Raw genomic sequence first — 27,137 nt, forward strand, 5'->3', positions numbered from 1 at the left:
ATATTGAAATACTTCACCCTAAATATTAATTACAAAGGATGAAGAGTGATTTATAGTGAAGAAACCTGGCAGATACCACTTCAATCAAATAATCAGAGTTCCGGGAAAAATGGACACAGGCACCACCTGATAGAATGAAGTAGAAGGAAAACAGCATCATTTCTGTGACAGTCCTGTCAGAGATGCATACCCTGAGTCTAATTACGAGGAAACATCAGGACAAACCCAAATTTAAGGACATTCTGCAAATAACTGGCGTGTCATTCTCAAAAGTGTCAGGTCATGAAAGTAGAGGATGAAGAACTGGGAACTTCCCTGGTAGTGCAGTGGCTAAGACTGAACTCTCAGTGCGGGGGATTGGGCTTTGATCCCCGCTCTGGGAACTAGATCCCACATGCTGGAGCTAAGAGCTTGCATGCCACAACTAAAGATTCTGCATGCTGCAACTAAGACCTGGTGCAGCCCAATAAATAAACTTTTTTTTTAATGAAGAACTGTTCCAGATTGAAGGAGACTAAAGAGACATGACAACTAAATGCAACACGTGACTCTGGACCAAATTCTTTTGCTATAGAGGACATCACTCAGAAAGCTGGCAGAACTTGAATGGGGTCTGAAGGTTAGATGATAGGAATTGTATAGGTGTTCTTTCCCTGATTTTGATGGCTGCACTGCGGTCATGCAGGAGAATGTCCTTGATAGCAGGAAATATGCCCTAAAGTACTGGGGGGAGATAAGGCAACATATTGGCAACTTACTCTGAAATGGCTGAGAAAAAATTTTGTGTGTACTACTCATGCAATTTTTCATAAGTTTCAGATTGTCTCACAAAAAAAGGCCATTCTTTGGAGAAACTTTAGATGGATTCTCACAAGTCAAGGTCAAGGCACTGTTACTGTTTAATATAATGTTGGAAGTTCACTACAGTGATGTAAGAAATAAACCAGTAAAGTCAAATAAAACAAAACAAAAAAATCTCAACAAAGAGTAAGACTGAAAGGGAATTTATAAAACTGTTTTGATTTGCAGAAGACATAATTATGTCTATAGAAAACCCAACAGAATCAATTGACAAACTAGGAAAACCAAGAAGTTCATTAAGGTTACAAGATAGAAAATCAATTATATTTCACTACAGACCTAAAGGAAATATTTGCAATGTCTAAAGTGGACACGGGATTAATATGCAGAATACACAGTGGCATCTTGTAAATCACCAGGAATACAGACAGGAAAACCAATAGGAAAAAATGCACAAAGGAAACAAGGAGGCATTTCACAGAAGGAGAGCTCTGTGGGCTAATAAGAATGTGAAGTAACAGTCAAACTTACTGGTAATTAGAGAAATACAATGTAAAATAACATTGTTCACTTAATGTCCATTGAATTGTAAACATTAGACATTTGTACAATATCAAATGTTGGAAAGGACAGAGGTAATAACTTTCAAGTAACATTGAAAGCATCTATCAACTTTCAATGTGTAACACACTCTTATACATCAAGAGTGTAAACAGCTTCAGACTTTCTGAATAAATGGTCTGGAAGTACTTAGTGAAACTAAGTTTTCATAAATTTCATGATTCAGAAATTCCATTCCTGTATACATGTCCCAGAAAAATTCATGGACAGGTTTGCATGGGGCGACATATGATGATTTTCTAGCACTGTTAGTAGAAGTAGGGAATAAATAAGCAAAGCATGATGGATGCTTAGCATGGAATCCTATGCAGTTGTCAAAAGCAATGAATTAGATTATATACAGCACTAAGGATTGAGCCTAGAAACAGAGTTGACAAACAAAAAAAAAGAGTAAAAATCAAATCATATGGGACTTCCCTGGTGGTCCAGTGGTTAAGACTATGCTTTCAGGCTTCCCTGGTAGCTCAGTGGGAAAAAAAATCCAGCTGCCAATTCAGGAGGCGCAAGTTCAATCCCTGATCCAGAAAGATCCCACGTGCCACAAAGTAACTCAGCTCCTGCACCACAACTATTGAGCGACTGCTCTGGAGCCCAGAAACACAACTACGGAGCCCTCGTGCCACAGCTACTGAAGCCCACTCACCCTGGAGTCCATGCTCTGCAACAAGAGAAGCCATCGCAATGACAAGCCTGCACACCCCAACTAGAGGGTAGCCCCTGCTCGCCGCAACTAGAGAAAAGCCCACACAGCAACAAAGATCCACTGCAGCCATAAATAAATTAAAAAAAATTTTTTTTTTTAAAGACTGTGCTTTCACTGCAAGGGGCACAGGTTTGATCCCTGGTCAGAGGAAGTTCTGCATGCTGCACAGCATGGCAGGAAAAAAAAAAACATAGTTTGCACATACTCAGTCATGTTCTCGGAGAAGGCAATGGCACCCCACTCCAGTACTCTTGCCTGGAAAATCCCATGGACGGAGGAGCCTGGTGGGCTGCAGTCCATGGGGTCGCGAAGAGTCAGACACGACTGAGCGACGTCACTTTCACTTTTCACTTTCATGCATTGGAGAAGGAAATGGCAACCTACTCCAGTGTTCTTGCCTGGAGAATCCCAGGGACAGGGGAGCCTGGTGGGCTGCTGTCTATGGGGTCACACAGAGTCGGACACGACTGAAGCGACTTAGCAGCAGCAGCAGCAGTCATGTTCTACTCTTTTCAACTCTATGGACTGTAGCATGCCCGGCTCCTCTGTCCATGGAATTTTCCAGGCAAGAAATATTGAAGTGGGTTGCCATTTCCTTTTCCACACACACACACACACACACACACACACACACGGCAATGTTGTTTGTGCAAATTAAAAATACATACACTCATTAACCTGTAGTACTTTGAGTAATGAATCCCCAAAGATGTCCACATCTTAATCCTCTGAATCTCTAAGTTATTAACATCATATATGGCAAAAGGGACTTTACAGATGTAGTTAAGGATCTTAATATGGGGAGATTATCCTAGATTATATGGGTCAGATCAATATAATCACAAAGTCTTCATAAGAGGGAGGCAGGAGATCACAGTGTGAAGTAAATGTGACAACAGAACCAAGAAGTTAGAATTGATGGAAGAAGGGGCAACAAGCTAAGAAGTGCTGGCAACCTCTAGCAGCTTAAAAGGGCAAGCAAACAGATTCTCCTCTGAAGCCCCCAGAAGGAATGAATCCAGGCCAAACCTTGATATTAGACTTCTGAACCCCAGGGAATAAATTTGCATTATTTTAAGTTACTAAATTTGTGGTAATTTGTTACGGTAGCAATAGGAAACAAATATACAACCCTACATATTTTATAAATGTATATGCTAAGTCGCTTCAGTCGTGTCCAGCTCTTTGCAACCCTATGGACTGTAGCCCACCAGGCTCATCTGTCCATGGGGATTCTCCAGACAAGAGTACTGGAGTGGGTTGCCATGCCCTCTTCCAGATCTTCCCAATCCAGAGATCGACTGTGTCTCTATGTCTCCTGCACTGACAGGAGGGTTCTTTACCACTAGCTCCACCTGGGAAACCCCATTTTATTCACATGCTTAATTAAAAACATATCAGTCATATTATAGTTCCGTCTATGGGGGAAAACAGGGAGTAAAGGGGGGGTAATAGAATAAAACAAGAGAAGTGGCTTCAGTTCAGTTCAGTCGCTTAGTCGTGTCCGACTCTTTGTAACCCCATGAATTGCAGCACGCCAGGCCTCCCTGTCCATCACCAACTCCTGGAGTTCACTCAAACTCATGTCCATCAAGTTGGTGATGCCATCCAGCCATCTCATTCTCTGTCGTCCCCTTCTCCTCCTGCCCCAATCCCTCCCAGCATCAGAGTCTTTTCCAGTGAGTCAACTCTTCGCATGAGGTGGCCAAAGTACTGGAGTTTCAGCTTTAGCATCATTCCTTCCAAAGAATACCCAGGACTGATCTCCTTTAGGATGGACTGGTTGGATCTCCTTGCGGGCCAAGGGACTCTCAAGAGTCTTCTCCAACACCACAGTTCAAAAGCATCAATTCTTCGGCGCTCAGCTTTCTTCACAGTCCAACTCTCACATCCATACATGACTACTGGAAAACCATAGCCTTGACTAGACGGACCTTTGTTGGCAAAGTAATGTCTCTGCTTTTGAATATGCTATCTAGGTTGGTCATAACTTTCCTTCCAAGGAGTAAGCGTCTTTTAATTTCATGGCTGCAGTCACCATCTGCAGTGATTTTGGAGCCCCCCAAAATAAAGTCTGACACTATTTCCCCAACTCCCCATATTCGAGGTCCAGCAAAGACAAACAGAAGCAGGTCACAGACTGCTCTATAGAAAATAGGTTAGATGCTATTATAAGTGTGGCAGATACTCTGATTATCAGCTCTTTTAAAGGCTTTTATGGTATAAAATCAGTCTCCCTTTTATGTTGATTCTGTGAAGGTAGTGCCCTGAGAAGCAAACATAAATATTTTGGTACCAGAAGGTATGTTGCTCATGGTAAATCACTGAATTTCTCTTACAAATTTGATTAGTGTGACCCCAAGACCGATTCTGGGTAGCCTGACAAACTCAAGTCTCCCGGCGTGTGGACTTGGACCGGCACTGTGCCGACTACCTTAAAATCGTAGAAAGCCCCTGAGCAGCCAGCCTCCAGCTTGGTGTTTCTCTACCCTTCGGACTTCAGCCTTACTCCTCTCTGTGTACTGAACGTCTGGCAAAGGGCTTTACACACAGTAGGCGCACAGTATTTTTCGGCAGCCATCCCTGCTGATCTACTAGTTGGGATCTGGTACATTTGCTGTACCTGTTAGTGGAATGCGGTGACCCCCACCTTCCCTCCAGTCAGACCATCTTTCTAGTTTTATTACCTACTGTCCCATGTTCCATCTACCCCTGAGGACTTACTCTTCTCTGGACACTCTGGAGAAGTGTTCCTAGCCTTTGCAAGGACTGTGCTGAGTGACTAGAGGAGCCTTCCCTGTTGTAAAAAGGAAGCTCAAATATTCTCGGAGGTCTTTGCTATCTCTCCATGTATTCATTTGATCAATTATTCATTCATCTCTTGACTCATTCAACAAATATTGAACACCTCTACTGCCAGGAACAATGCAAGGCACTGAAAACATAATGTAAGCCAAAAATAAAAAGGTCACCACCTTCATGGAGGTCTAGCAGGAGAGCTCAGGTTTATAAATATGACATATTATGTTCACATTGGTGAATATACAATTACCAACTGAGATACAAGCTCTGAGGAAACACAGTTCTTTGAGTGCACATAACTAAGGAAACTTTTATTTTTTAGATTAGGGAGTGTTGTGACTAGAGGGGTTCAAGGAAGACTTCTATAAGAAAGTAATAGTGAACATCAATTTGGAGGCGTGAATTGGCATGCTGGGAAGTGTTCCAGACAGAGAGACTAGAAGAACACGACAAATGTCAAGGATTGGGAGTGGCAATGGAGTTGGAAAGCAGAGAAGAAGGGGAAAGTGATATAAGACGGGGAGTTGGAGTGGGGAAGTCAAGGCACAGTGGCAATATGATCAGATTCGCCTTTTGGAAAGCTTATTCTAGCTGCTAGAATTATTATGGATTATTGTGGACAGCAAGAGAGAACAGGTGGTGGGAGGCTTTTGCAATCCTCTAGGGGAGATTAGGTTGAAGGTAACAAGGAGGAAGCAAGAAAATGAGTTCCAAAGATAATGAAAAGGTGTGAAGAAGAAACTGGAAGGGGAGGGAAAGAGGAATTCAAGAATAACTCCAGGGTCGTGCGATAGGAAACACTGGCATCAGGGAGAGAATGTATGTGTCCTGCACATTTGAAGCCATGGCCCATTCCCCACTAGAGGGTAACCCCTCCCATCCTAACCAGGGTGTTCTAGGTTCTCTCGTTTTCACCCCTCTGCCTGCCAACAGGCAGATGCCACACCTCTCCCCAGTCCTCCAGGCTTGCTGTGCTGAGTTCCAATGATACTGGCCTTTTCTCTTTTTTGGCACTGAACTGTTTTATTTCAACCTTCAAACAATATGAAGAGGTAACAACCTCTGACGCCGAATCATGCAAAGTAACAATAAAGGGACCAAAAAATATCAGCAACAAAAAGACAATCATTTATAGGTGTTTCACAGCAGTGCTTTGGCAGTACTGGCAAGTATTTCTGTCCAACGGTCTTCAACAAGAGGGGTCAGAATGAATCCCTTGACCTCAGCCGAAGAACCCCCACATTTCCCCCCGGATAGTTTACACATTCTGAGTCACCACCACACACCACACCCCTACACTTGCCAGACTTTTGTAGTTCACATATCAGAACAAGTAACTATGCATTGTGTGTAATCACAACAAAACATAAAAATAAAAGTGCGGTAGAAAAGTAAAAGAACTCCCATGTTTCCAGTAAGGCATCAGGGAACTGCTGCTGGCTGGGCCCTTCATTTCACCAGATTCAAAAGAAGTTTGACTTACATATCTCAGCAAACCCAATATTCAGAAGCTTAACCATCAGGCTCAAGTTGAAAGTTTAAAAAACAGTCTTCCTTGTGTGTGTGTGTGTGTGTGTGTGTGTGTGTAAATGTTTCATAGAAAACATGAAATCGAGTTCTACTTTATTTTAAAAACTGAGTATTTTTAATAGTAAAAAAAAAAAAAAATATATATATATATATAAAGGGTTTTACTAGGTGGTAAAGAACCCACTTGCCAATGCAGCAGACATTAGAGACACCAGTTTGATCCCTGGGTCGGGAAGATCCCCTGGAGAAGAAAATAGCAATCCACTCCAGTATTCTTGCCTGGAGAATCCCATGGACAGAGGAGCCTTGTGGGCTACAGTCCATGGGGATTGCAAAGAGTCCAATGGGACTGAAGAGCCTTAGCACATATACATTTATCTCTCTCTTTTTAAAAAAACATGTAATAACAGTGCTTCAGAAGACTGAACTTAACCCTCAACCCCTCACCCTCTCAAGTTGTCCAGCAGGCACAGACGCATTAAGGCAAAGGTTCAGAGAGACGTGGCCGCCTCCGAGGTGGGCTGGGAACACGAGAGAAACACACTACACTCCTGCAAGGCCAGTTCAGAACAGCTTCTCCCTCCTGTTCACCAAGCTGTTCTACATCCCGAAGTAGGGTCTCTCCAATATGTTGATGAACAGGCCCATGTCCAGCATGCCTGGGATCATTTTGATAGCTGTGTTCACTTTACTCCATTTGTCCAGGATAAAGTTCCCATTATCCCTCACCACACAACCTGCCTTGTTGACAGCCAGTGGAAGTTAAATCGCACCCCCAAACTTCTGGGTCCCGGTTCAGCTCACTGCGACATAGGCCATCGGATGACCTCGATGGGAATCCCCTTGTGCCACTGATCCCCGAGGTTCTTTGAATCTTTCCTAAAATCAGAGATCACAATGAAACGGATGGCTTTGCCAGCCACAATTTTCTGGGTGAGGTGGCCTCCACCGCCCTTGTGAGGTTGAGGTCTGCATCTACTTCATCAGCACCATCGATGGTGTGGCGGATCTCTGGTTCACTGAGAGGTAAGTCATACTGTAGGATAAGCTGATGGGCCTGGAAGGAAGTGGGAATACAAACGTGGTTCCGATTCCCTCGTTTCACTCTTTTAGGTATTCCTTGCACTGCGTGGACAATTGTAGAGTCACTACCAGTTCCCAGCACTTGGTTATTCCTCACCTCCTTCTCTGCCGCGGCGCAGCCTGCCAGCTTCTTGGCCTCCTCCCCTTTGACATCGTGGAAGGGCCCAGGCAGAGGTTGTTAACCTCCTTGCCCTGGGTACTTGTGCTGCCAGGGCCGAGCTGCACACCTCTTCACGACTGCCCCAATGATTCTCATTTGAGTCTTTCTTTTCTATGAAATGAAGACCATACCTCACCATTCATACAGCTTGAGTGAAAAAAAGAATTTTCTGACGTTGCCAAAAACCTTGGCTTTTTCTGTCCACTGAAGCTGGAAAGAAAAAATATGGAGGGAATTTGGAGGAAATAGAAAGGTGGCTTTAAATCTCGGCCAGCCTGGAGGGGAGAACATGCCTCAAGAACTGTGGCCCCTTCCCGCCCCCGCCAAAGAATCTGGGGGATCATATAGATGAGGGCTCACAGTCAGGGGTCAGTGATGTAGAACAAATGTGTAAGGATCTTGTATTTTTTTTTCCTCTTGCATTGTTTCAAAAACAGTAACAGACTGGAGTCAGGCTGTTGTTGTCTAGTCACTAAGTCCGATGCGACTCTTAGCAACCCAAAGGACTGTAGCCCACCAGGCTCCTCTGTCCATGGAATTATCCAGGCAGGAATATTGGAGTGGGTTGCCATTTCCTTCTCCACGGTGTAAGGTAACCCAGCAGTTGGGTCCATTGTCTTTCATGAATTGTACTGTGGCCTCCTTTCTGTAGTATAAGAAAAAAAAAGAGAGAGAGAACTACAAGGGGTGCTCTGCAAAGACTGCTGTAAAGGTGAGCACCAAACACAGGATGTGATTAGCATTGAGTTAGAATGTAACTAACAGAAGCTACAGGTGCACAATGTAGCTCACGCAGAGTTTAAAGGAGATACATATGTAGCTTACATATCAAGTTAGCCTTGATTGCCGACTACAGATCCGGAAGTTAAAGTGGAAAAAAAAAAAAAGAGCTCAGAAAAGGGCAAGAGAAAAAGGAAAACTTTTTTTCTTTTTCACTGTAACCTTTCATTTTTGTTATTGTTAGTTCAATTTTCTCCAGACCTCTCCGCTCGTTTGGAGGCAGTTCCTCGACCCAGGCAGACTTTTCCCACAAAGTGTCTGGACAGGGTCCCCAAAGCTTGACGGCCTAACTCTGATCAGAGCTGAGTCAGTGGCTGGGGCCAGCCTCCAACACTGTCAGCTTGCAGGACGCAAGCCCTTCCACAGTGCCGAGACTGGACCTTCCCGCACCAGTCCCGAGACCTCGCGAGAGTTCGCCAGCGCCCGTTGTTGCCCAGACTCAGAGCCGACGCCTTCCTGGACCTCAGAACGGTCTCCTCTTTCCTCTTCCACCCCGCGCTCCACTCTCGGATTGGCTGATTGAGTCGGGTCATTTTTTTTCCTGGCCAGAAAGCGGCTCGGCAACTAGTCCTTCTTTTGGCCCCGCCTCCGAGGCCTGTAGATTGGATAGCTGAATCTTGCGTCACGCGCTCCGCGGGAGCACAGACGAGCCAATCAGGAGCTTGGCGTATTTTACAAACTGGGGAAGTACCTGGAGCAGAGGCCCAGAGAGTCGGGGGAAAAAGCAAAGAAAGTGGGGGAGACCCTGAGGGGTTCAGGGGGAGGTGCGGCACGGAGATCTTGGAGGGAATGAGGGCTGCCGGCGCTCGTAGGGAAGAGAGGCAGTTCGGGGTCCTGGGACGAAAGAGTAGGCTCGGAGTGTCAGGAGATGACCGAAAAGCGCCCTTGCAGGCGCCGGGTCTTCTGGGCGCGTGGATTTGGGCGGAGGTAGGAGTATCTGGAATGTCAGGACCAAAGCCTCGAACTGGCTGACCTTTGATCCCTGATCCTTTTTTCTCCTTTTTAGTTGTAGTCGTCATGACCACCCTCCAAGCCCCGAAGGATCCTCTCCTCCGGGGTGTATCTCCCACTCCTAGCAAGATTCCCGTTCGCTCTCAGAGACGCCCACCTCTCCCCACAGTCAAACCCAGCGCCCTGGACCAGGAGAACCAAGATCCAAAGGTAAGAGGAGCCTGGGGGAACGAAGACAGTAGCTACAAGGAAGCAGCAATGCACCTCAACGCTGAGCTCAGCTTTTTTTCTCCCCTCCCCTAGAGATTGGGGCAGAAGCTCAGTATTCAGCGTCCCCTCGCAGACTCAGCAGGCCCCAGGTTGAAAGCCACACGTCAGACAGAGCAATCTGAGAAATTGGTGGGGAGCACTCAGCTCCGGAACCCCTTGGAGGAGCTCAGGCCTAGCCATGGGGGTCAAAATGTGGGCCCTAGGCCACCTCCCCGGACAGGTATCTGTTGGAGGCTGTAGAACTGGGTGGGAGAATGGGTTGGTGCAGTGGGGTTTGGGGCTTTGTAGTCCTGCCTCTCCTGCTTACTATAATTCCTAGTCTCTGCTCCTAGAAAGCTCTTTGCTCTTAGAGGCCCTTTCTTTTCTTCAACAATGTGTCATCACTTCTAAAGCCTTTTCCGGCTCCTCTAGTCACTATCAATTGCTCTTTGTTCTAATGATTTGCTGCACTTTACTTGTTTGTTTATTCATTCATTTATCCATTCACTCATTCATTCTTTTATTAGATGCAACTTATGGGATCTAGACCTGGGCCAAGGCAGTGAAAGCACCGAGTTCTAACCAGTGTACCGCCCGGGAATTCCCTGCACTTCTCTTATAATATGTCCACACTTTGACTTGAATCTGTTACCTCTCTATAGTTTGATGTTACCTTCCTGAGGATGGGGGCTTTGTCGTATTCTTCTCTGGGTGGCAGTGTCTAGAATAGTGTCTTATGCAGATTAAAGTCCTATGAATGTTTGTTGAGCTGAGTTCAGCTATATGAGTCTCTTTGGCTCATGCACCTCAAGGTGACAATGCTAGGCTCCCCAGCCCCTCAGCCTCCCCTCCTTCCTATCCCTCCTCGCCTTTCCTTCTCTTTTTCCCTTGCAGAGGCTCCAGGGACCATAGAGTTTGTGGCTGACCCTGCAGCCCTGGCCACCATCCTGTCAGGTGAGGGGGTGAAGAGCTGTCGCCTGGGGCGCCAGCCCAGTCTGGCTCAGAGAGTACTGGTTCGAGGGAGCCAGGGAGGCACCATCCGGAGGGGTCAGGTAATGAGCCGGGATAGGAGGAGATCAGGCTGGGGTAGGCTGAGGAGGGAATCCTGAGCCTGTACTGAGAGTCTCTTTTGGGGTCCTAGGATGCCCGGGCGTCTGCATATTTGGCCCCCAGAACCCCTACCCATCGACTGGACCCTGTCAGGGCTTCCTGCTTCTCAAGGCTGGAGGGACCAGGGCCTAGAGGTCGGACCTTGTGTCCCCAGAGGTTGGAGGCTCTGGTGAGTGTTCTTAAGGGGCTGATACTAAGTGTTCCTGGGAACTCCTAAGGACACAGCTGGGCCTTGGGATGGAAGGTAGCTCCTGGTAAGCAGAAGGGTTGTATGGAGGCCGATGGGGTTGGTGGTGAAACCTGAAGGTTTGGAGCCTGCTTCTGACTCTCCTTTTTCTTTTGCTCCTGTGTGGCTCAGATTCCACCTTCAGGATCTTCCTCTCACCCCTCTGCTCTTCCCTGTTTCCAGGAACTAAGAAGAGAGACCAGTGGCAGCAGCAAGTAAGGAGGGGGTCATTTGGAAAAGAATGATTCAGTATCTGATACAGAGTCCCTCAGGGCTGGGCCCTCTGGTAGCTCTAGGACTTCCCACCAGCCTGGAGGCGGGGCGGAGGGGAAAATCTGTGAATTCCCAGGGTGAACCCTTGCAGTGAAGTTCAGGCCTTCATAGTCCGGCCTCAATATGGCATCAGTTTCTTCAGGTTGTGAGGGGCGGAAGGGGAAAGAAATGAGAGGTGCCATCCCTTGTGTAGTGGCTAGAGCACAGACTGTGGGAACAAATGGGGTTTGGGTTTGATTCCTGACTCTCAGCACTTACAAGTTGTTCAAGCTTGCCTTACCTGCCAAGCTTCAGTTTCTTTAATCTGTCAAATGAGGACAATGTTTGTATCATCATTTGAAGTTGTGAGAATTAGATGATGTTTGTAAAGCACTTTGCACAGTGCCCAGCTCATATCTGGTACTCAGTGACTGCTTGCCACTGTCCTTGTTGTCCTCAGGACTTCAGTGAGCCAGGCCTCAGGATCCCTTCCGGAGACGTCTGTGCAGCCTGGTGAGTGTGTCTGGCCATGGGGAGAGAACATCAGCTGGGAGCCTGCTTGTAGGGAGCAAACCGAGAGAAAGCTCAGGAGGGCTGTGGCGGGAAGGCCAGATCAGGAGGAGACAGAGAGGAAGAGATCTTCTTCATAGGCCACAGGTTTGCCCGGTTACACTTGTGTCAGAGGAGGTGGTCCTCATTTGTATCCTCTCTCTGCCACTTCCTGCAAGATTTACCTTCGACTCACTGTCCTACGTCAGCCGCTTAGAGCCATCACCACACCCCTAGCCCACTCAGGGTATTCAGATTAATGAGTGACTTCTGAGTTCAAAGGGGTACTGGATGGGTCCCCAGGCTTGATGGTGCAGTGGTGGCTGTCAAACTGGCATACCCTTTCCGGAGGTTGCAAAACCATGTGCCAGACTTTGATGTGTGTTTCAGACACTACAGCAAATTTCCTGTCTCCTCCTAGCTTCCTCTCTCCCTGAAGGGGAACATGAAGTTGTCACTCAGTCAGATGAAGGAGGAGGTGGCCCCCTCGGCCTGGCCCAGCGGGTACCATTAAAAGAAACCCGAGATAAAACCCACACCAGGGTGAGATGGGACCCTCCTGGGATTGGGGAAGGGGCAGAGGATGTACACGAGGGAGTCCCCAGCAGCACTGAGGATTGTGGGTAGAGCCAAACAGTCCCTGCTTGGATCTCAGCATGTTCATTGGGTCCTTGTTTGTCCCAGATGGACCCAAGCCCTCTCCAGAGTGGCACTGGCCCCTGGAGGTCTCCAGAGGTCACAGTCTGATACGTATTTAGGTCACTGTCAGGTCAGTGCTGAGAGTGAGACAGATCTGACAGCTCGTTCATTTCCTCCACACACAGGGGTTTATTGACCAGCTACTGTGTGCCAAGCACTGTTCTAGGTTCTGGCTATACAATACGAAATAAGTTCACATTCTAGAAGGGGAGATAGAAAATAAATACTCATGTAAAATATATAGTATGTCAGATGGTTATAAGTTATCTGTTAAAAACAAAAGGTACTAAATTGTTAGTTGCTTCAGTCATGTCCACCTGTTTGCAATTCCATGGACTACAACCCGCCAGGGTACTCTGTCCATTGAATTTTCCAGGCAAGAATACTGGAGTAGGTAGCCATGCCCTCCTCCAGGGGATCTTCCCAACCCAGGGATCGAACCTGGGTCTCCTGCATTGCAGGCAGATTTTTTACTGTCTCAGCTACCAGGGAAGCCCCCAAGGTACTATAAGGGAAGGAGAACTGGAGGGAGTGGGTGGTATTGCAGTTGCAGGGGTCAAGGGAGTATCACTGAGGTGTGGCTATGTGAAGAGCAGAAAGAGTTGAGGGAGTGAGCCCCGCAGATATCTGAGGGAAGAACGTTCCAGGACATGAGAACTTCAGATGTACACAGGGGGTCTACCTGGTGTGCTTAAGAATCAGCAAAAAAGCAAGGCTAAAGCAGAATAAGAAGGAGAGGAAGTAAGAAGTTAGAGCAATGACAGAATCGGGCTGGGTAAGGATTTATAAACAAGCATAAGACCTTGGCTATGACTTGGAATGAGTGGAAAGCCAAGGAGAGGGGAATGACCAAGGGAGGGATATGATTTGATTAGCTCTTAAAGAATCACACTGGCTGCTGAAGTGAGAACAAGACAGAGCAGTGCCGAGTGGGAGGGATCACTCTTCCACCTGGTTCTTCTCCACAGGACGGCTGTGACTCCTGCCTGATGCCCTCCCCTGGCCAAGCAGTGCCACCTGCCATCACCCGGCCATCACCCTTTGGACGGGCTCAGCGTGTACCATCCCCTGGCCCCTCAGCTCCAGTTTGTATCTGTAGCTACTGGGGGCTGGGCAAGGGCAGAACAGTCTGGCTGGGATCCCTGCTGGGTCTCGATCTGTCCCTGCTCAGCCACCCCCGTCTCTCCCCAGATCTCATATTCAGTGTTGCGGCGTCTTGCCACCCGCCCCAAAACCCAGTTCACACCGCTCCCATCAGCCTCCAGAGTTCAGCAGGTAAGAGAGGGCAGGGGAGGTCACAGGCCTAGGCCAGGACTGGGGGAGGAAGAGGATGATGGATGGGTACAGGGAGTCATGGCATCTCACTTCTGACCCAGGCCCGAGGGTTGAGTGGCCTCTCCCCTCAACCTTGCCCTGAAGAGCCTGCCCTGCCCTGGGTAAGTATCTGAACTTCCCCATCCTGAGATACCTGATTCTGTCCTGTTGATCTCAGGCCCAGCGTTTTTGAGGCAGGTGGGCTCTTAAGAAAAAGCTGCCTAACCCTCCAACTCTCCCTGCTTCTCTGTTGCCCCTTCTAATCCAAGTCTGGGGACACTCAGTTAAGGACCTGATCCCTTCCTCATGAGGGTTGGACTCAAAGTAGTCCTCTTCTTACCCCAGCCTGGCTTCCTCATGTGACCCCTCTCCTCCCATGTGGCAGGAGCAGATTGCAGTCCGGTTATTTGACCAGGAGAGTGGTATAAGGTTGCAGGAGGGGCCTGGGAAGCCACCCGTGTCGACTTCTTATGGACCCCACCCCAGTCGAACCCCCAACCTCCAGGAGCTGAAGATGCAGGTGGGCTGGTGTGGGTAACAGCTTCAATGGCTGATGGACACTGACAGGGCTGGGACTGAGAAATAGGAGTGGGGAAGGTGGGCATGGGAATAGGACAGAGTGGGTACAGACATGCTGTTGACATCACGCTCTCTCCTGCCTACAGCGCATCAGTATCCTGCAGCAGCTTTTGCGGCAGGAAGTGGAGGGGCTGGCAGAGGGCAAGTGTGCCCCCCTTAATGGAAGCTCCTCTCTGGATATGGTGGAACTTCAGCCCCCGCTGGCTGAGATTTCTAGAACTCTGAATGCCCCTGAAAAAATACCGGGGGCTTTTCACCTTTCTGGACTGTTACAGCACCCTGAGCTGCCAAAACCCTACTTTCCAGAGGAGTGTGGGAAGCCAGAGCCCTGCCCTAGAGCGGAGCCTGAGATTGCCCCGCCCTGCCCTCCAGCTGAGCAAGGCCCCCCAGAGTCCTGCCATGGGAGGGGGCCTGAGAAACCAGAGCCCTCCACCCAGGAGCAGCCTGAGGCATCAGGGCCCAGCCCTCCAGCAGAACCTGGACCCCTTCAGGCCTGCCCCAGGGGCAGATAGGACTCCCAGAGCCCTCCACTAGGGTAGATCCAGGGGTATCAGAAGCCTGCTCCCTGGAACTCAGAAATCCAGAGTCAAGTCCACGGCCCCGCACCAGTCAGTGGACTCCAGCGACCACCAGCCTGACCTTCTCCTCCCAGCGCCCACTTTGTGCCAGTCCCCCTATCCACTCACTGCAGTCTCTGAAGCCCTCACCGGGCCCGGCAGGTAAGGAGTTGCTTGGGTGGGGTTGTGAACAAAGGAGGTTATCATCTCTTGCTGGGAGCAGGGCCTGCCCTGCACCAGATGATCCCATGCTTTCTTTCCCCTGCCTGCCTTGCCCCAGCCTAGCTCTCCCATTGGGGTGGGCGGGGGGGTGGTATGGCACCTTCAGCCCTGTACTCCTAATTGGCTTGGCCCTGGTGGGGGGTGGGAAAGGGCGGTATGTGGTGGGAGTCTTGGACTTCAGAGTCCACCCTGAACTCTCCATGGCCCCTGGCCCTCAGGTGCCAGCCATCCGGCCCCTCGGACCATGGCCCTGAGGCAGCGCCTCAAAGCATGTCTGACTGCCATCCACGGCTTCCACGAGGCCTGCCTGGACGATGAGTGTGCCTTCTACACCAGCCGAGCCCCTCCCTCAGGCCTCACCAGGGTCTGCACCAACCCAGTGGCCATGTTGCTGGAATGGCAGGACGCCCTGGTGAGCCTGCCGTCCACAGCCAGCTGTACCTGCACAGAGGCCTGTGGGAAGTGGGGGCAGGGGGCGGCCTCGGCTTCTTTACAGTGGGAAGAGCTGGGTACAGTTCAAGAATGGCTGGGCTGTGACAAAGTCTTTTTTCTCCTTAGTGTTTTATTCCAGTTGGTGATGCTGCCCCACAGGATTCTCCGTCATGAGGCATCTGCGTCCACTCACCCCTGTCCTGTCTTTCTCCTTCCTTTTAACCTTATTTATTTTCCACACCGTGGATTGGAACTGACACCCTTTTGTCCTTCAATAAAGTTTCTAAAGTGTCCAAGTGTCTTTTCCTGTGGTCCTGCCTAGGCCAGCTACTGCTGTGTTGTTCTTGTCCACATGGTGGCAGTGTTCTCCAACTTAGAGGTCAGCCCTGGGTTCTCCCCCTCCCCCAGACTCCCTCACCTAGGAACTGACCAGGTCACCCCACCTCTGTCCACCCTACCCTACACTCATAGCAGGCTCTATGAGTGAATCTGTTGGGGGTGGAGGTGAATGTAGGACTTTGGGGACCTGCTTTTCTCCTTCCTCCTTGAAATCTTGGCCACTCCCAGGAGCCATCAGCAACTCACTCATCACATAGAGCTCCCTAGAACTCTTCCCCCCTGCATCATCAGCAAAAAGCAGAAGCACCAGACCCATATCTCTGAGATCATCCCTTGTTAGTGTCACTCTGGTTGGTGTCCCCTCTAGTAGAAGGCCTCAAAGCTCTCCTGAAGCTGACACCCTTGCCATATCAGAGTAGAAACCCTGGGCCACTCCCCTCTGCTCCCAGAGGCAGACCTTGCCAGGGATAATTAAACCTTCGCCTCTGACAGAGTGTAATAGGGTAGGGGTCCTTGAGAGGAGTGAGGAAGGGTTCAGCCACTTTCCCCTATTCTGCACCAAGTTAAGAGGCACCCACATTCTCCAACTTTACTTTATTGGAAGAGGCAGCAGCAGCTGTAGCCCCAGGGCCTAACCCAGATGGGGGTGATATGGAGACTGTACAGGATGAGTTTTAAGTGCTAAGAAAGAACCAACTGGTTCCCCCAGTTCACAGGAAGACTGCCAAAGCTAGAGCCTGAAGCCTGAAAATGGAGATGAGGGAAGAAGAGATGGCAGAGAAGTCATGACAGGACCAGCGCCCACCCCGTCTCCTCTCCCCCCACCCAGATGCGTTCTCCCTTCCCCAAAGCCAGCGTTTCCCTTCTGTTTTCTGCTTTCCATGCCTCTGTGCTACAGCCAGTGAAACTTCCCTAGCTCCCGGCTTAAGAGAGGGCCATGACCTGTGACCCGCGCCGCTCTGCTGCCCCGGCTTTCACAGGCATGTGCACGGATGCTGGTGGTCCCTTCCCGAGTTGCTCTGCTCCTCCCACCGGCTTGCTCAGCTCCCCAGCCACGTAGTTACACCCCGGAGCACTAAGAGTCCGCCCATTAAGGCCACCTCCCGTATCCGGAGGGTCCGTCCACCGCCAGGCTCTCAAAGGATGGGGCGGCGCCTTGGGTGGAGCAAGCTGAAGGTGGTAGGGAGGGGAGCAGAGGCGAAGGGCGAGCGAGGGCGTCCGGGAACGGAGCCCGGCTCAGTCTGGGTAGATGATGAAGCCAGAGAAGGTGCTGTACTTGTTGGTGTTACCGCCGTGCACCTTCCCGCCGTCCAGCTTGATGAAGACTTCATCGCCCACATCCAGGTGCAGGATCACGCTGTTGCTGGCGTAGTCGTAGTTCTGGTCGGCATCCTGGGCGATGGCGCTGGCCCGGACCTAGTAGGGAGAACAGGACAACCCACTCACGCTTTCTACGGAGCTAGGGTGAGGAGGGTTCAGTCAGGGAGGTGGAACTGGACCTGTGAAAGCGATACGTTGGTAACAGACTGCAGGGGTCCGGAAAGACAAGGTGCCTCGCAGGCACCGCCATTCATTCGCTCACTGCCGGGAAGTGGGCAAGTTTCACGCTTTCTGTGGTCCTCCATTTGAGCTATAAGGTGGGAGGTAATAATAGAACCTACCTCATCAGGTTGTTTGGATTAAATGAGTTACTACATATGAAGTGTGTTAAAACACTGCTTGGCACAAAGGAAACGCTATATAGATTTTCTATTAGTATTATCATTTAAAAAATAAGAGTTCGATTGTAGAATAATTTCTAAGATTCTGAACCCGCTTTGACCTCCTAAACTCGTGTTCCCATCCCCCGGTGACAAGGCACAGGCATGCCTGTACGTGTGCAAGCAAGGGTGCGGGCTGTGGGAAGGTGCCAGTCTATATATTTGCCCCTTCTAGCCCCCGAGGGTGCCCCGACGTGGGGGTCGCTTTCCGCCCCAACAGGTAGCCCCTCCCCTTTCTGGTCTTGTTGCTGCAGGTCGCCTCGAGCCGCCAGCCCCCTCCCAGCCCCCCTCTTCCTGTCCCGCGGGGGCTGGTTATTAACTCATTAATTATTCATCATTATTCTAATCACTATTTACCGTCCCCAGGGCCGCAGCGCCCGCACCACAGAATACAGAGTGGGAGCCGCGGGGCCCTCCCCCCTCGGGAACTGACACACTCTAGATACACACACCCACCCCCACGGCCCCTCACAGACACCCCACATAGACCAGGCACACCTACTCAGTGCCACAGGCAGGTAGACATCGCTCCACTCTCACCCCGCACCTACACACTTCATCATGCACATACACTCTACAGTCTAATACACACACACTCTCACTCCCTTTCCCTGCGTTCCTGGGGTGGCTCTGCTGGGAGGAGACCCCAGAATAGTGCCTGCAGGTCTTGGAGGCGAAAGGTGCTGCAGCTGTAGCAAGACCTGGGGTTTGGACAGCTGAGAGAAGCTGGCCAGATGCGCCTGGTCAAATGACCCCATGGGACAGCAGGGTGAGGAGGTCACAGCTCAGCCCTAATCTTACACCCCTGGCTTCCAGCAGCCCAGGCACAGTTCCCCACCCCTACCCCAAGGCCTCTCTCCCTCCCTGCTGCGTGTCTGGGGGCGGAGGCCAGACCCTGAGCTGAGTCTTTGGGGCTTTTCTCCCAAGCTAAGGCAGCAGTGACTCCGACTCTGACCACAGGACCCGGCTGGGGTCCGCGGCTTCTGTCCTTTGCCTCCTTCCTTCTCCCAAATTCATTCCTGCAGGCCACCTGGCTGGCTCTTGAGCTGCCACATCTTCTACCTCTGCCTACTGACTCCGTATTAGCTGAGGGTAAAGGCCACTCTAAAACCAGGGACCCCAGGCCTTGGGACTAGCAATAGAGTTGCCTGGGAAATGAGCAAGTGTTTTCTTTCTTTTTTACTTTATCCTAAAAAATCCAAGCTGAATGCCCCCACATGGGAGCAGCTACCAACTGCCCACCACCTGAAACTCAGATTCCATGCTAATTTGAAAGAGCCAGACTCTGGGAACTAGCCCATGGAGCGACTGTGTAACCTGAAGGCCCGCAGAGCTGCAAGAGACAGAATGAGAAAAGAGGCTAGTTGGCAGGGTGAGATACCAGAGAGGTTTGGTGTAAGTTGCCTACAGATGGACTGTGAGGTAGCAGCTGCTTATACAATAAGATTTGCCTTTTAATTCTGACACCATTCCTAACGTCCCTGTGAGACCCTGGGCAGGTCATTTCCTTTCTCTGGCCCCCAATTCCTTTTCGGCTAAGTGAAGCGATTTCTAAGTTCTTGGCAAGCTGTCCTTCTTGGATTTAGTGGCGCTGTTTGGGGAAGAGATTCGGGTTGTGTACTGAAAGCAGGGGGATTTAGAAAGCTTCCCTGTCTTGGGCTGGGTGGGAGAGGGGCATCTCACCTGTCCATTCTTCATCAAGTCGGCCCACATGCTGGTGCCATCACCGCCGCGCATCAGCACATGGTAAGCGAAGAAGTAGACACCCGGCATGGGGCAAGTGAACTTGCCACTGGCCGCCTCATAGGCGTTGCCTACGTTGGTCACCACGTCGTCGAAGCGCAGCACCTCGTAACCCTCATGTGGCCGCCGCAGGCCAGCATAGAAGGCAATTCGAGGCACGTAGCCGGCAGGGGGCGCCACTCCGCCGGGGCCTGGGCCGGGAGGGCCCGGAGGACCCGGCCTGCCCGGCTCTCCTGGAGGCCCTCTAGGACCTGGTGGTCCCGGGGGCCCTCGCAGACCTGCCTTCCCGCGCCGGCCCGCCTCTCCCTTGGCGCCGGGAGGAAAGGGGGGCACGGAGGCGGGTGCGCCGTCGGGTCCTGGGCCTCGCGGCCCGTGCGGGTCGCACACCATGCGGCAGCGACCCAGCATTTCGTAGTGCGCCGGCCCCTGGGAGCTGTGCACTAGCAGCGGAATGGCCACCAGCAGCAGCAGCACCATGGCCACCCCGACGGCCGCGCCCGCCACCCGCTTGCGGCGGCTCAGCCGCGACGCGGCCAGGGCTAGCAGGTCCTCCTCACTCTTGGGCGCAATGGTGCCGGAGGCCTGGGGCTTCCTGCGGGCCCCGGAGGCGGTGGCCGGGCTCGGGCTTGGGTCGGGACCCCCCCGACGGCTGCGCCCGGCACCCCCACCCCTTCGGGCTTCCGCCTCAGCGGTGCCGTTCCCCAAACCTTCCGTCAAGGCGGAGGTTCCCCCGTGGACCAGAGGCAGCTCCAGACGGTTCAGAGTCCGTGGTCCTCTATTACCCTCTCGTTCAATCTAACGTTCCAGGGCGCCTGAAATCGGCGGCTTCTCGGACGGCTGGTTTCTTAACGGATCTAGGATGCCTGCTCTCCGGACAGCTGCTTTCTCGAGGATGGCGGCGCCTAGGTCCCCGGCTACCCAGACGGATCGTTCCAGCTGGAGCTGGGACTGCTCTCCGCGCTCTGGACGTCCCGGGCTCTGCGCTGCGGGTGATGCCCACCGGACGCGACCTCCTCTGCAGGTTTGCGCTCTGGCTCTCGGCGAGCCCTGACCCACCTTTCTACCCTAGCCGCGGCCCCAGCCCCCTGCTGGAGCCCTGGCCCCACGTCTCCCTCCTGCTAGCGCTCTCCCTCTCTGCGTCCCTAACCTTCCTCCCCTCCCTCCCTGGGCGGCAGTGCGGGTGGTGTGAGCCGGCGCGCGGCGGGAGCCGCTATAAGCGGCCGGGGGAGGGGGGGTGCCGAGCGACCCCTGGCGCCCAGAGAGGGAAGCGTGGAGGCGGGGCAGGCCTCGGCCCCAGTCCCGCGTCCCCCCAGCCTCTCGGTTCCTGACCCGCTCTAAGCCAGTTCTGCAGGGATTCACCGCCCCCACCCTATCCTTACTTTCACCCTCTACCCTGAGTTTGGTATTCCCGGAGCTTGAAGGAGGCCACAAATAGCGATGGGATAAAAAGCGGTCGAGATACACATAAGAAGATAGAGGTAGATTCCTGAGCAAAAATGAGCCCTCCCCGGCTCCCCCCACCCCCACCAAAAAAAAAAAAAAAAAGCCCGCAACCAAACAAAAAGGACTAGGAAAGAATCGAAATTTGCCACTCAGTGCCCATGACCAAATAATATATGGTCAAGGGTTCAACGGGTACGTGTTGGCCCGAACTGGAAAAGGCAAATCTGCAGGCACCTCTACTACCCTCGACCCCCAGTGTTGAGGGGCGCAGAGCAAACGAGCGAGCGAGGGAACAGAGTGAGAAAACAGACCAGCCCGGGAAAGCAAGCAGGAAACCTACAGGGAAGCAGAGAAGGAGCTACAGAGAAATCAAAGGGACGGAAAGCCAAATAGAGACGCAGAGACAGAGACAAAGCTTGGAAAAGAGACTCACTGACAGCCCCAGAGGGGGAGAGGGAGAGACAGAGACGGAGAGAGAGAGACGGGAGCCAAGACAGGTTGACAGATCGAGAGAGAAATGTAAATGGCGCGCTGCAGAGAGACACCCAGGTCCGTGTTCGGACTCCAATGTGACATATCAACTGTGGGGAAGACGCGGAGGCGGGGCGCTTCTTGGAGCAGTGTGGTAGGCTCTGGGCCTGTGCATTGTGACAGTGTGCTGGCAAGTGTGGACGTGTCCATGGGACCCTGGCCTTGTGTGTCCCTGGGTGAGTGGGATTGTGGATCGTGTGTTGTCTTTGTGTGTATATATGTGAGGGCTGTTGGAAGGGAGGTTTTATATTTGTCTGTTTCCTAGTCCCTAAATGTGGTACCCCACAAATGTCATCTCTCCTGTCTCAGGACTGAAGTGTTGAGTTTACTGGGGAGAAAGAGTCAGAAGGCCCTGCAGGCCCAGCCCAGCCCCACCACTGCCCTTGTCCTAGACCTTGGCCAGCACCAGGATCTCTGCCCCTTCCCCCTCCCTCAAAGGGCTGTGGTCAGATGGAAACTCAGAGAAGTTGGACCTCACATAACAAATGCTTGGCGGAGGGATTTGAAATTGGTTATGCAAAGTAATAGAGCAAATAATGCAGATTCAGTGCTAGGCATCCTCCTGTGAGAGGTGAGTGGTCATTCCGGTGGCCAAGAGGAAACATCCTTCCTCAGGATCTGGCCCCTCGAGGGGAAATTTCCTACTCACAGGGTCTCCGGGGGCCAGAAGCTTGAAGAAGGAGTCCCAGGACTGGCAAACTGGGATATTTGGAGGCCCTGGAGGTAGACAACTGCAAAGGATCTCTTAGAGACTAGGATAAGCCACTACTGTAATGTATAAAAGTACAATACATAAAATGAGAGTCCAGGATACATCAGGGCATGATTATTGGGTGGAAAGTGATTCCTTCATCTCTTGTTTCCTGTTCCCCTTCTCTGCACCTTCCAGCCCATTATGGTGCAGGAAGAAAGAGGTTGCTGAGGCTTGGCCTGTTGGAGGGAGGCCCCCTACGTGCTTGAAAGGGTTGGGAGAGAAAGGATTGGCAGTCAGTGGGGGAGGGGCCTCCTCCAACCATAAATACAAATTTTATTCAAGGTCTTTGTCGCCATTTGTCTTCCTCGGGGGGCTAAGGGCCATGTCGCCCCGTGCATGTCTAATTCCAAATCTGCTCCCCCAGGCTGGATGATGGATGGATCAGAAAGGAGAGAGCAGGCCAGGGCTCACACTGGCCTCCCTGGCCGATCCTCAAGCCCCATCGACCCCAGGTCCTTCCACCTCTCCCTCCTCCTCCCCCTTCTCCCACCACCCACTCACTAAAGGCCCTCTCTGCTCAGCCCTGCTCCGCACCCCTCTCTCCGACTTACCAAGGCCCTCTTTTTGAGCTCCTCCACCTCAGCCCTTTTCAGGTCCTAGCCCTCTTCTCTCTGGAGCTTGCCTTCTCCTCCTGTCCCCAGCCCAGACTGTGAGCTTCGGTGACCAGCAGGGCTGCAAGGCGGCAGCGGGTGTGTGTGGTGGGGGAAGCAGGCTTGGCTCACAGGAGCCGAGGGGCAGCTCCATGAATTTATTCATGTTCTGTTGCTCTTTCCCCACACTCTGGAATGAAGCTGCCAGCTCACCAGGTCCTTATTGCTTCCCCTGCAGCTGTCACATTCGGCTGAGGAGGGACCTGGGTAGGGTCAAGGCCAGCTAGTACTCCTGGGGCCAGAAGCCAAGTGTCTGGGCTCAAGAGGAACTGCTGGGGCCCAGGCTGGGTCTGGAACAATTTATTCAGAGCTCCTTGGGCAAACTGAACTGGGAGACCCAGGGAGGTGATGTGGTTGGGAATGGGAAATAGGTAGAGAGATGTGCTTCAGGGCACAGAATGGGCAGTGAAGGAGGGGAGAGGGGAGGAAGGCTTTGAGTCCCCTAGGTGCCCCTTATTGAAAAGCACAGCCAAATCTGAATTCTGCCTTACCCTCTGTCCTTGACTCTGCACTAACCCTGACCCTAATCCCAAAGTATCCACTTGACACTTCTCCAATCGTAAAATAAACCCTAACTCCATAACCTGATACAAAATGGAACTCATCCTCACTGTTCTGTCCTGGAACCCAGGGGTCTCCCAAGAATTTTCCCCAGGGCTTACAACCAGGTGTGTGTCAGAGTTCTGAGGACTAGACTTTAGATTAGCATGTGATTAGCATATGATTTGCATGTGCTATATCCCTTCTACTCTGAGGAAGTTTTCTTGTTAAAATTTTATGAAGTCTAGCTGAAAGGTCCTGGCTCCTTGAAGTTTTTCTCTTTTTATTCCTTCTCCCACACTCCTTGTCACAGACCCCTTCAAGGGAAGAAAGAGAGTGAGGAAATGAGCAATAGAAAACTCGTGCTAGGAAAGATCCTGGCAGTGTGATTGCTTCCTGTCACTTGAAGGATAACCTCCACAAGCCTGTTTCCTCACCTTTAAGAGCAGAGGAACCAGCTGGTTGATGTTACATTAAGATAAAAGGAAATGCCTCTCTCCCCCATGCACCCTCTCCTTCCCCACCTTTCGGGGCCATTATACTGTGGTTCCTCTCCACTTTCCTCCATCCCACCCCACATACACACACTCTGGCTTTCAGTCCCTACATGCTAACATCACACAGTTCTGGAAGCAATCTGAGTTGCATGGTACCAGACTCCTGGTATGAAGAGAAAGGAAAATTGCCCACCTGAGAGGACAGGGAATAACACAGATAGGGAAATAGTATGATCGAGTGCTTACAGTATTTTAGAGCTGTTACAAGTAAGGTCTCTCATTGCATCCTCGATGCATCCCTGAGGGGTGGATATATTGTCTCCATTTTACAGATGAGGAAACTGAAGCCCAGAAAGGAGAAATGCTTGCCCTGTATCACCCTGTAAGTGGCAGCCCTAGAACTCGAGTTCTGATCTCCTGGCTTCCTTTTCACTGCCCTGAAAAGGAAAGATGACACCCAAGGCGGTGGAAGGGCAAAAAAGGCAAGACAGGATTGGGGAGAGAGATGTGAATGGGTTTCAGGGAAGACCTATGCGTTTGAGGTCAACGCGGCAGGGCTTTGGCTCAGCGTGTCCCCCATCCTCCACTCCCAGCGCTGACACCCAACTGGTGCTCAGTAGTTAGCTAACGGAGGTTGGCCCAAGTCAGCTGCGGAGATGAGCTAAGTCCGAAGGGAAGAGGGAAGAGAAAAAGGAGGGAGAAGGAAACAAAGACAACCGCAGAAAAATGTGCCCCCGAGGCGGAAGGCAGGAAAGCCGACCGGAGTTGCTGAGGACCGCTCTCCTCGCCGCACCGGTGGGAACACAGTTGCGGCCCAAGACTCTTCGCACACTTTGCCCTCCCGCGCGGAGGGTCGACAGGCCTCAGTGAAGGGCAGGAGGGCAGGTACGCCGCCGGACCTAGGCCCTCCATTCAGCCGCCGCGCAGCTCGGTGCAGCCTTAGGTTTAAAGGGTCCCCGCCAGAGCTCTTGGGGCTGAGAACAGGCTCATGGCTCCACAGGGAGGGGGTAGAGTTGGCTCCCCATCTATATGTCAGGCCAGATCACACTGACTTCCTTCCGCAGCCCTTGACCCCTTTCCAGGTGCGGCTCCTCGCCCTAGCCTCTCTCTCTACCCGCTTCTGCTCCAGTCTCCTCGCCTCTGTCCATCAGCTCCAGCCTCCAGTTAATGAAATCTGGCGAGCGGCCGCACAGACGGCGGTCGGAACCTTTATTTCTCCGCCTGGATAGTGGATCCCGCGGTGGGAGACCGACGGGTGAGCAGAGGATTGGTGGTGCGGTGAACCGAAGGCCAGTCTCCGACTGGTGAGAGCCCGAAGCGCCGGAGGCAGAGCCAAGCTGCAATCTTCGAAGGCTCGGCGAAACGAGGTCGGCCCCTAGGATGCCCTCTGCCCGGGGTCCTTAGTTCTTTCCTATTGTCCAACAAGCAGGAGACTTCGCAAACCCCATACCCATCGCGCCCTGACCCGTGTCAACCTGGGACTCCTGGTTCCGCACTCTAGGCGGATCTGGCTCCCTTGTGCGAAGCGCTTGGCGGCTCTGAGCCGGCGGCCGCGGCCCGGTGCTTCCTCCCACCTCCTTCCATCTCTTCCTTCTTTCTCCCCCTCCTTCCCGCGCTCCCTCCCCGGCGGCCGCGGCCTTTATTAGGGATTCCGCGGCTGTCGGTCCCGCCATCCATCCTGTCCGCCGGCAATTAGGCGGCCAGACAAAGAGCAGCTTCGGATGGATGAGGGTCCCGGCGGATCGGAAATGTGAAGGGTCAGCGCTGCCGCCCGCGGCGCACCCCGCTCCCCCTCCGCATAATCACCGGCCGCCCGTCACTCAGCCGGCCGCCAGGGGAGCTCCAGGGCCGGGGCTGGGGGAGGGCGGGGGTGGGACTGCAGCCTAGGCGCCTAGGGCAGGGCGAAGGCGGACCGACCTGCGACAGGGGCGCCTCCTGCGGGAGAATGGAGGACTGCAGGGGGCCCGAGGCACCTGGAGGAGACAGAAGGCAGGGCATGGTGCCCCGCGATTTCTGAAGGCGGAAGAGAGGACTGCTGCCTGGGGGCATCCTGTACGGAAGCTAGGACTTTGGCTCCGGGGGAGAGGAGAATGGGGGCCTACGCGCCCCCTGCTGGGAGGCTGGGGGACGAAGCCCTAGGGCCTTGGGTCTGCAAAAGTGGAACCGAGCCCAGGACGAATCCCCTTAGGGTCTGTAGCCTGGTGCGCCTCCTATTGGATTAAAGCGATACTGCGCTTCTGTTGCCGGATCTCTTAAGTGAAATCTAACCCAAGCACATCAAATCCAGAAAAGCTCCAAGGCTGGGCGAACCCAAATGGAGCCAGAGGAAGTTCAAGGAGTCCGGGTTTTACTGCGGATTCTTTGGCGCTAGCTCCCAGCTGACAAATCAACATCTCAATCTGACAATTAGTAGTGGAGGTGGGGGGAGAGGGGCTCTCGCCGCCTGGGCCGCTTAGCCCTCCCGGCGGGCGGCAGAGAGGTGGGCGGTGCTGGCAGTGATGAACGACTCCGGGGGGGCCCCGGGCCCCGAGCGCGCATTCATTACTCGACTGACAGGCGGGCGGCAGGCCGGGCGGGCAGCGAGTGGACGTGCCAAGAAAGAGGCAGAGGCAGGAGCGAGAATAAGAGAGGTGTATAGCAGCCCACTGCCGGGTCAGCTCCCGGCTCTTCACCTCGACCCTGGTACTTGACTTCCTTGAGCTCAGCGTTTTTGTTGGAGCTGGCCTTGGTCGCAGAATTTGGGTAGCGGGGACAGAGGTTTAAGCCTTCTGCTTAGGTTAGGCGAATGAAGGTCTAAGATGTCAAGAAAGTGTGTAGACAGGCTTTAAGACTAGGCGCTCCCGCCTGACCTCGGAGGAATTGTGCGTGTCTGCGCACACAGGGGTGGTGTGTTGTGACAGGGATTGATGGGTGTGGGTCGCATGTGGGGGTCGGCGATTGTGTGTGTCAGTGTTAGGGATGCGTCGGCTTGATTTTGTCAGTGGAGGTGTAAGTGCTGCGTGTGTCTGAGCTGCCACCTCTCCCTGCGTGTCTGAGCGCTGCCCCCCCGTCAGCTCGCTGTCTCCACTTCTGTAGGAAACAGCAGTGTGCACAGTGACAGCTGAGGTGTGCTGCTGGGGGTAGGGGCATAATGTTAACTGTGAGGATGCTGGTTCAACAACTGCTTCCTTCCACCATCTCTACCCCAGACATCATCCCTCTCCCCAGCTTCCTGAAAGTACTGGATGCTTTTTCCAAAGTCTGGGGACCCAGTTGCTAAG

General features: G+C 52.2%; 2 protein-coding genes across 2 annotated transcripts; one reads left to right on the forward strand and one right to left on the reverse strand.

Moving 5' to 3' along the window:
* Positions 1-9,168: 9,168 nt before the first annotated feature.
* Positions 9,169-15,908, forward strand: TROAP (trophinin associated protein). The gene is given in 16 exon segments (XM_070370713.1): positions 9,169-9,244; positions 9,487-9,641; positions 9,735-9,921; positions 10,575-10,732; positions 10,822-10,959; positions 11,149-11,231; positions 11,729-11,781; positions 12,239-12,360; positions 13,485-13,601; positions 13,708-13,791; positions 13,893-13,952; positions 14,216-14,350; positions 14,496-14,907; positions 14,910-15,128; positions 15,407-15,600; positions 15,747-15,908. Coding segments are annotated over 15 exon segments (2,154 nt in total). The 5' UTR covers positions 9,169-9,244; positions 9,487-9,497; the 3' UTR covers positions 15,795-15,908.
* A 670-nt stretch (positions 15,909-16,578) lies between these two features.
* On the reverse strand, positions 16,579-20,610 carry C1QL4 (complement C1q like 4). The gene is made up of 2 exons (XM_005896397.3): positions 19,403-20,610; positions 16,579-17,375 (listed from the first exon to the last, which is right to left on the reverse strand). The coding sequence occupies exons 1-2, from the start codon at positions 19,937-19,939 to the stop codon at positions 17,196-17,198; spliced, it is 717 nt and encodes a 238-aa protein (XP_005896459.1). The 5' UTR covers positions 19,940-20,610; the 3' UTR covers positions 16,579-17,195.
* Between the last annotated feature and the right edge of the window lie 6,527 nt (positions 20,611-27,137).

This window comes from Bos mutus, chromosome 5, assembly GCF_027580195.1.
Source record: "Bos mutus isolate GX-2022 chromosome 5, NWIPB_WYAK_1.1, whole genome shotgun sequence".
NCBI classification, from domain to species: Eukaryota; Metazoa; Chordata; class Mammalia; order Artiodactyla; family Bovidae; genus Bos; species Bos mutus.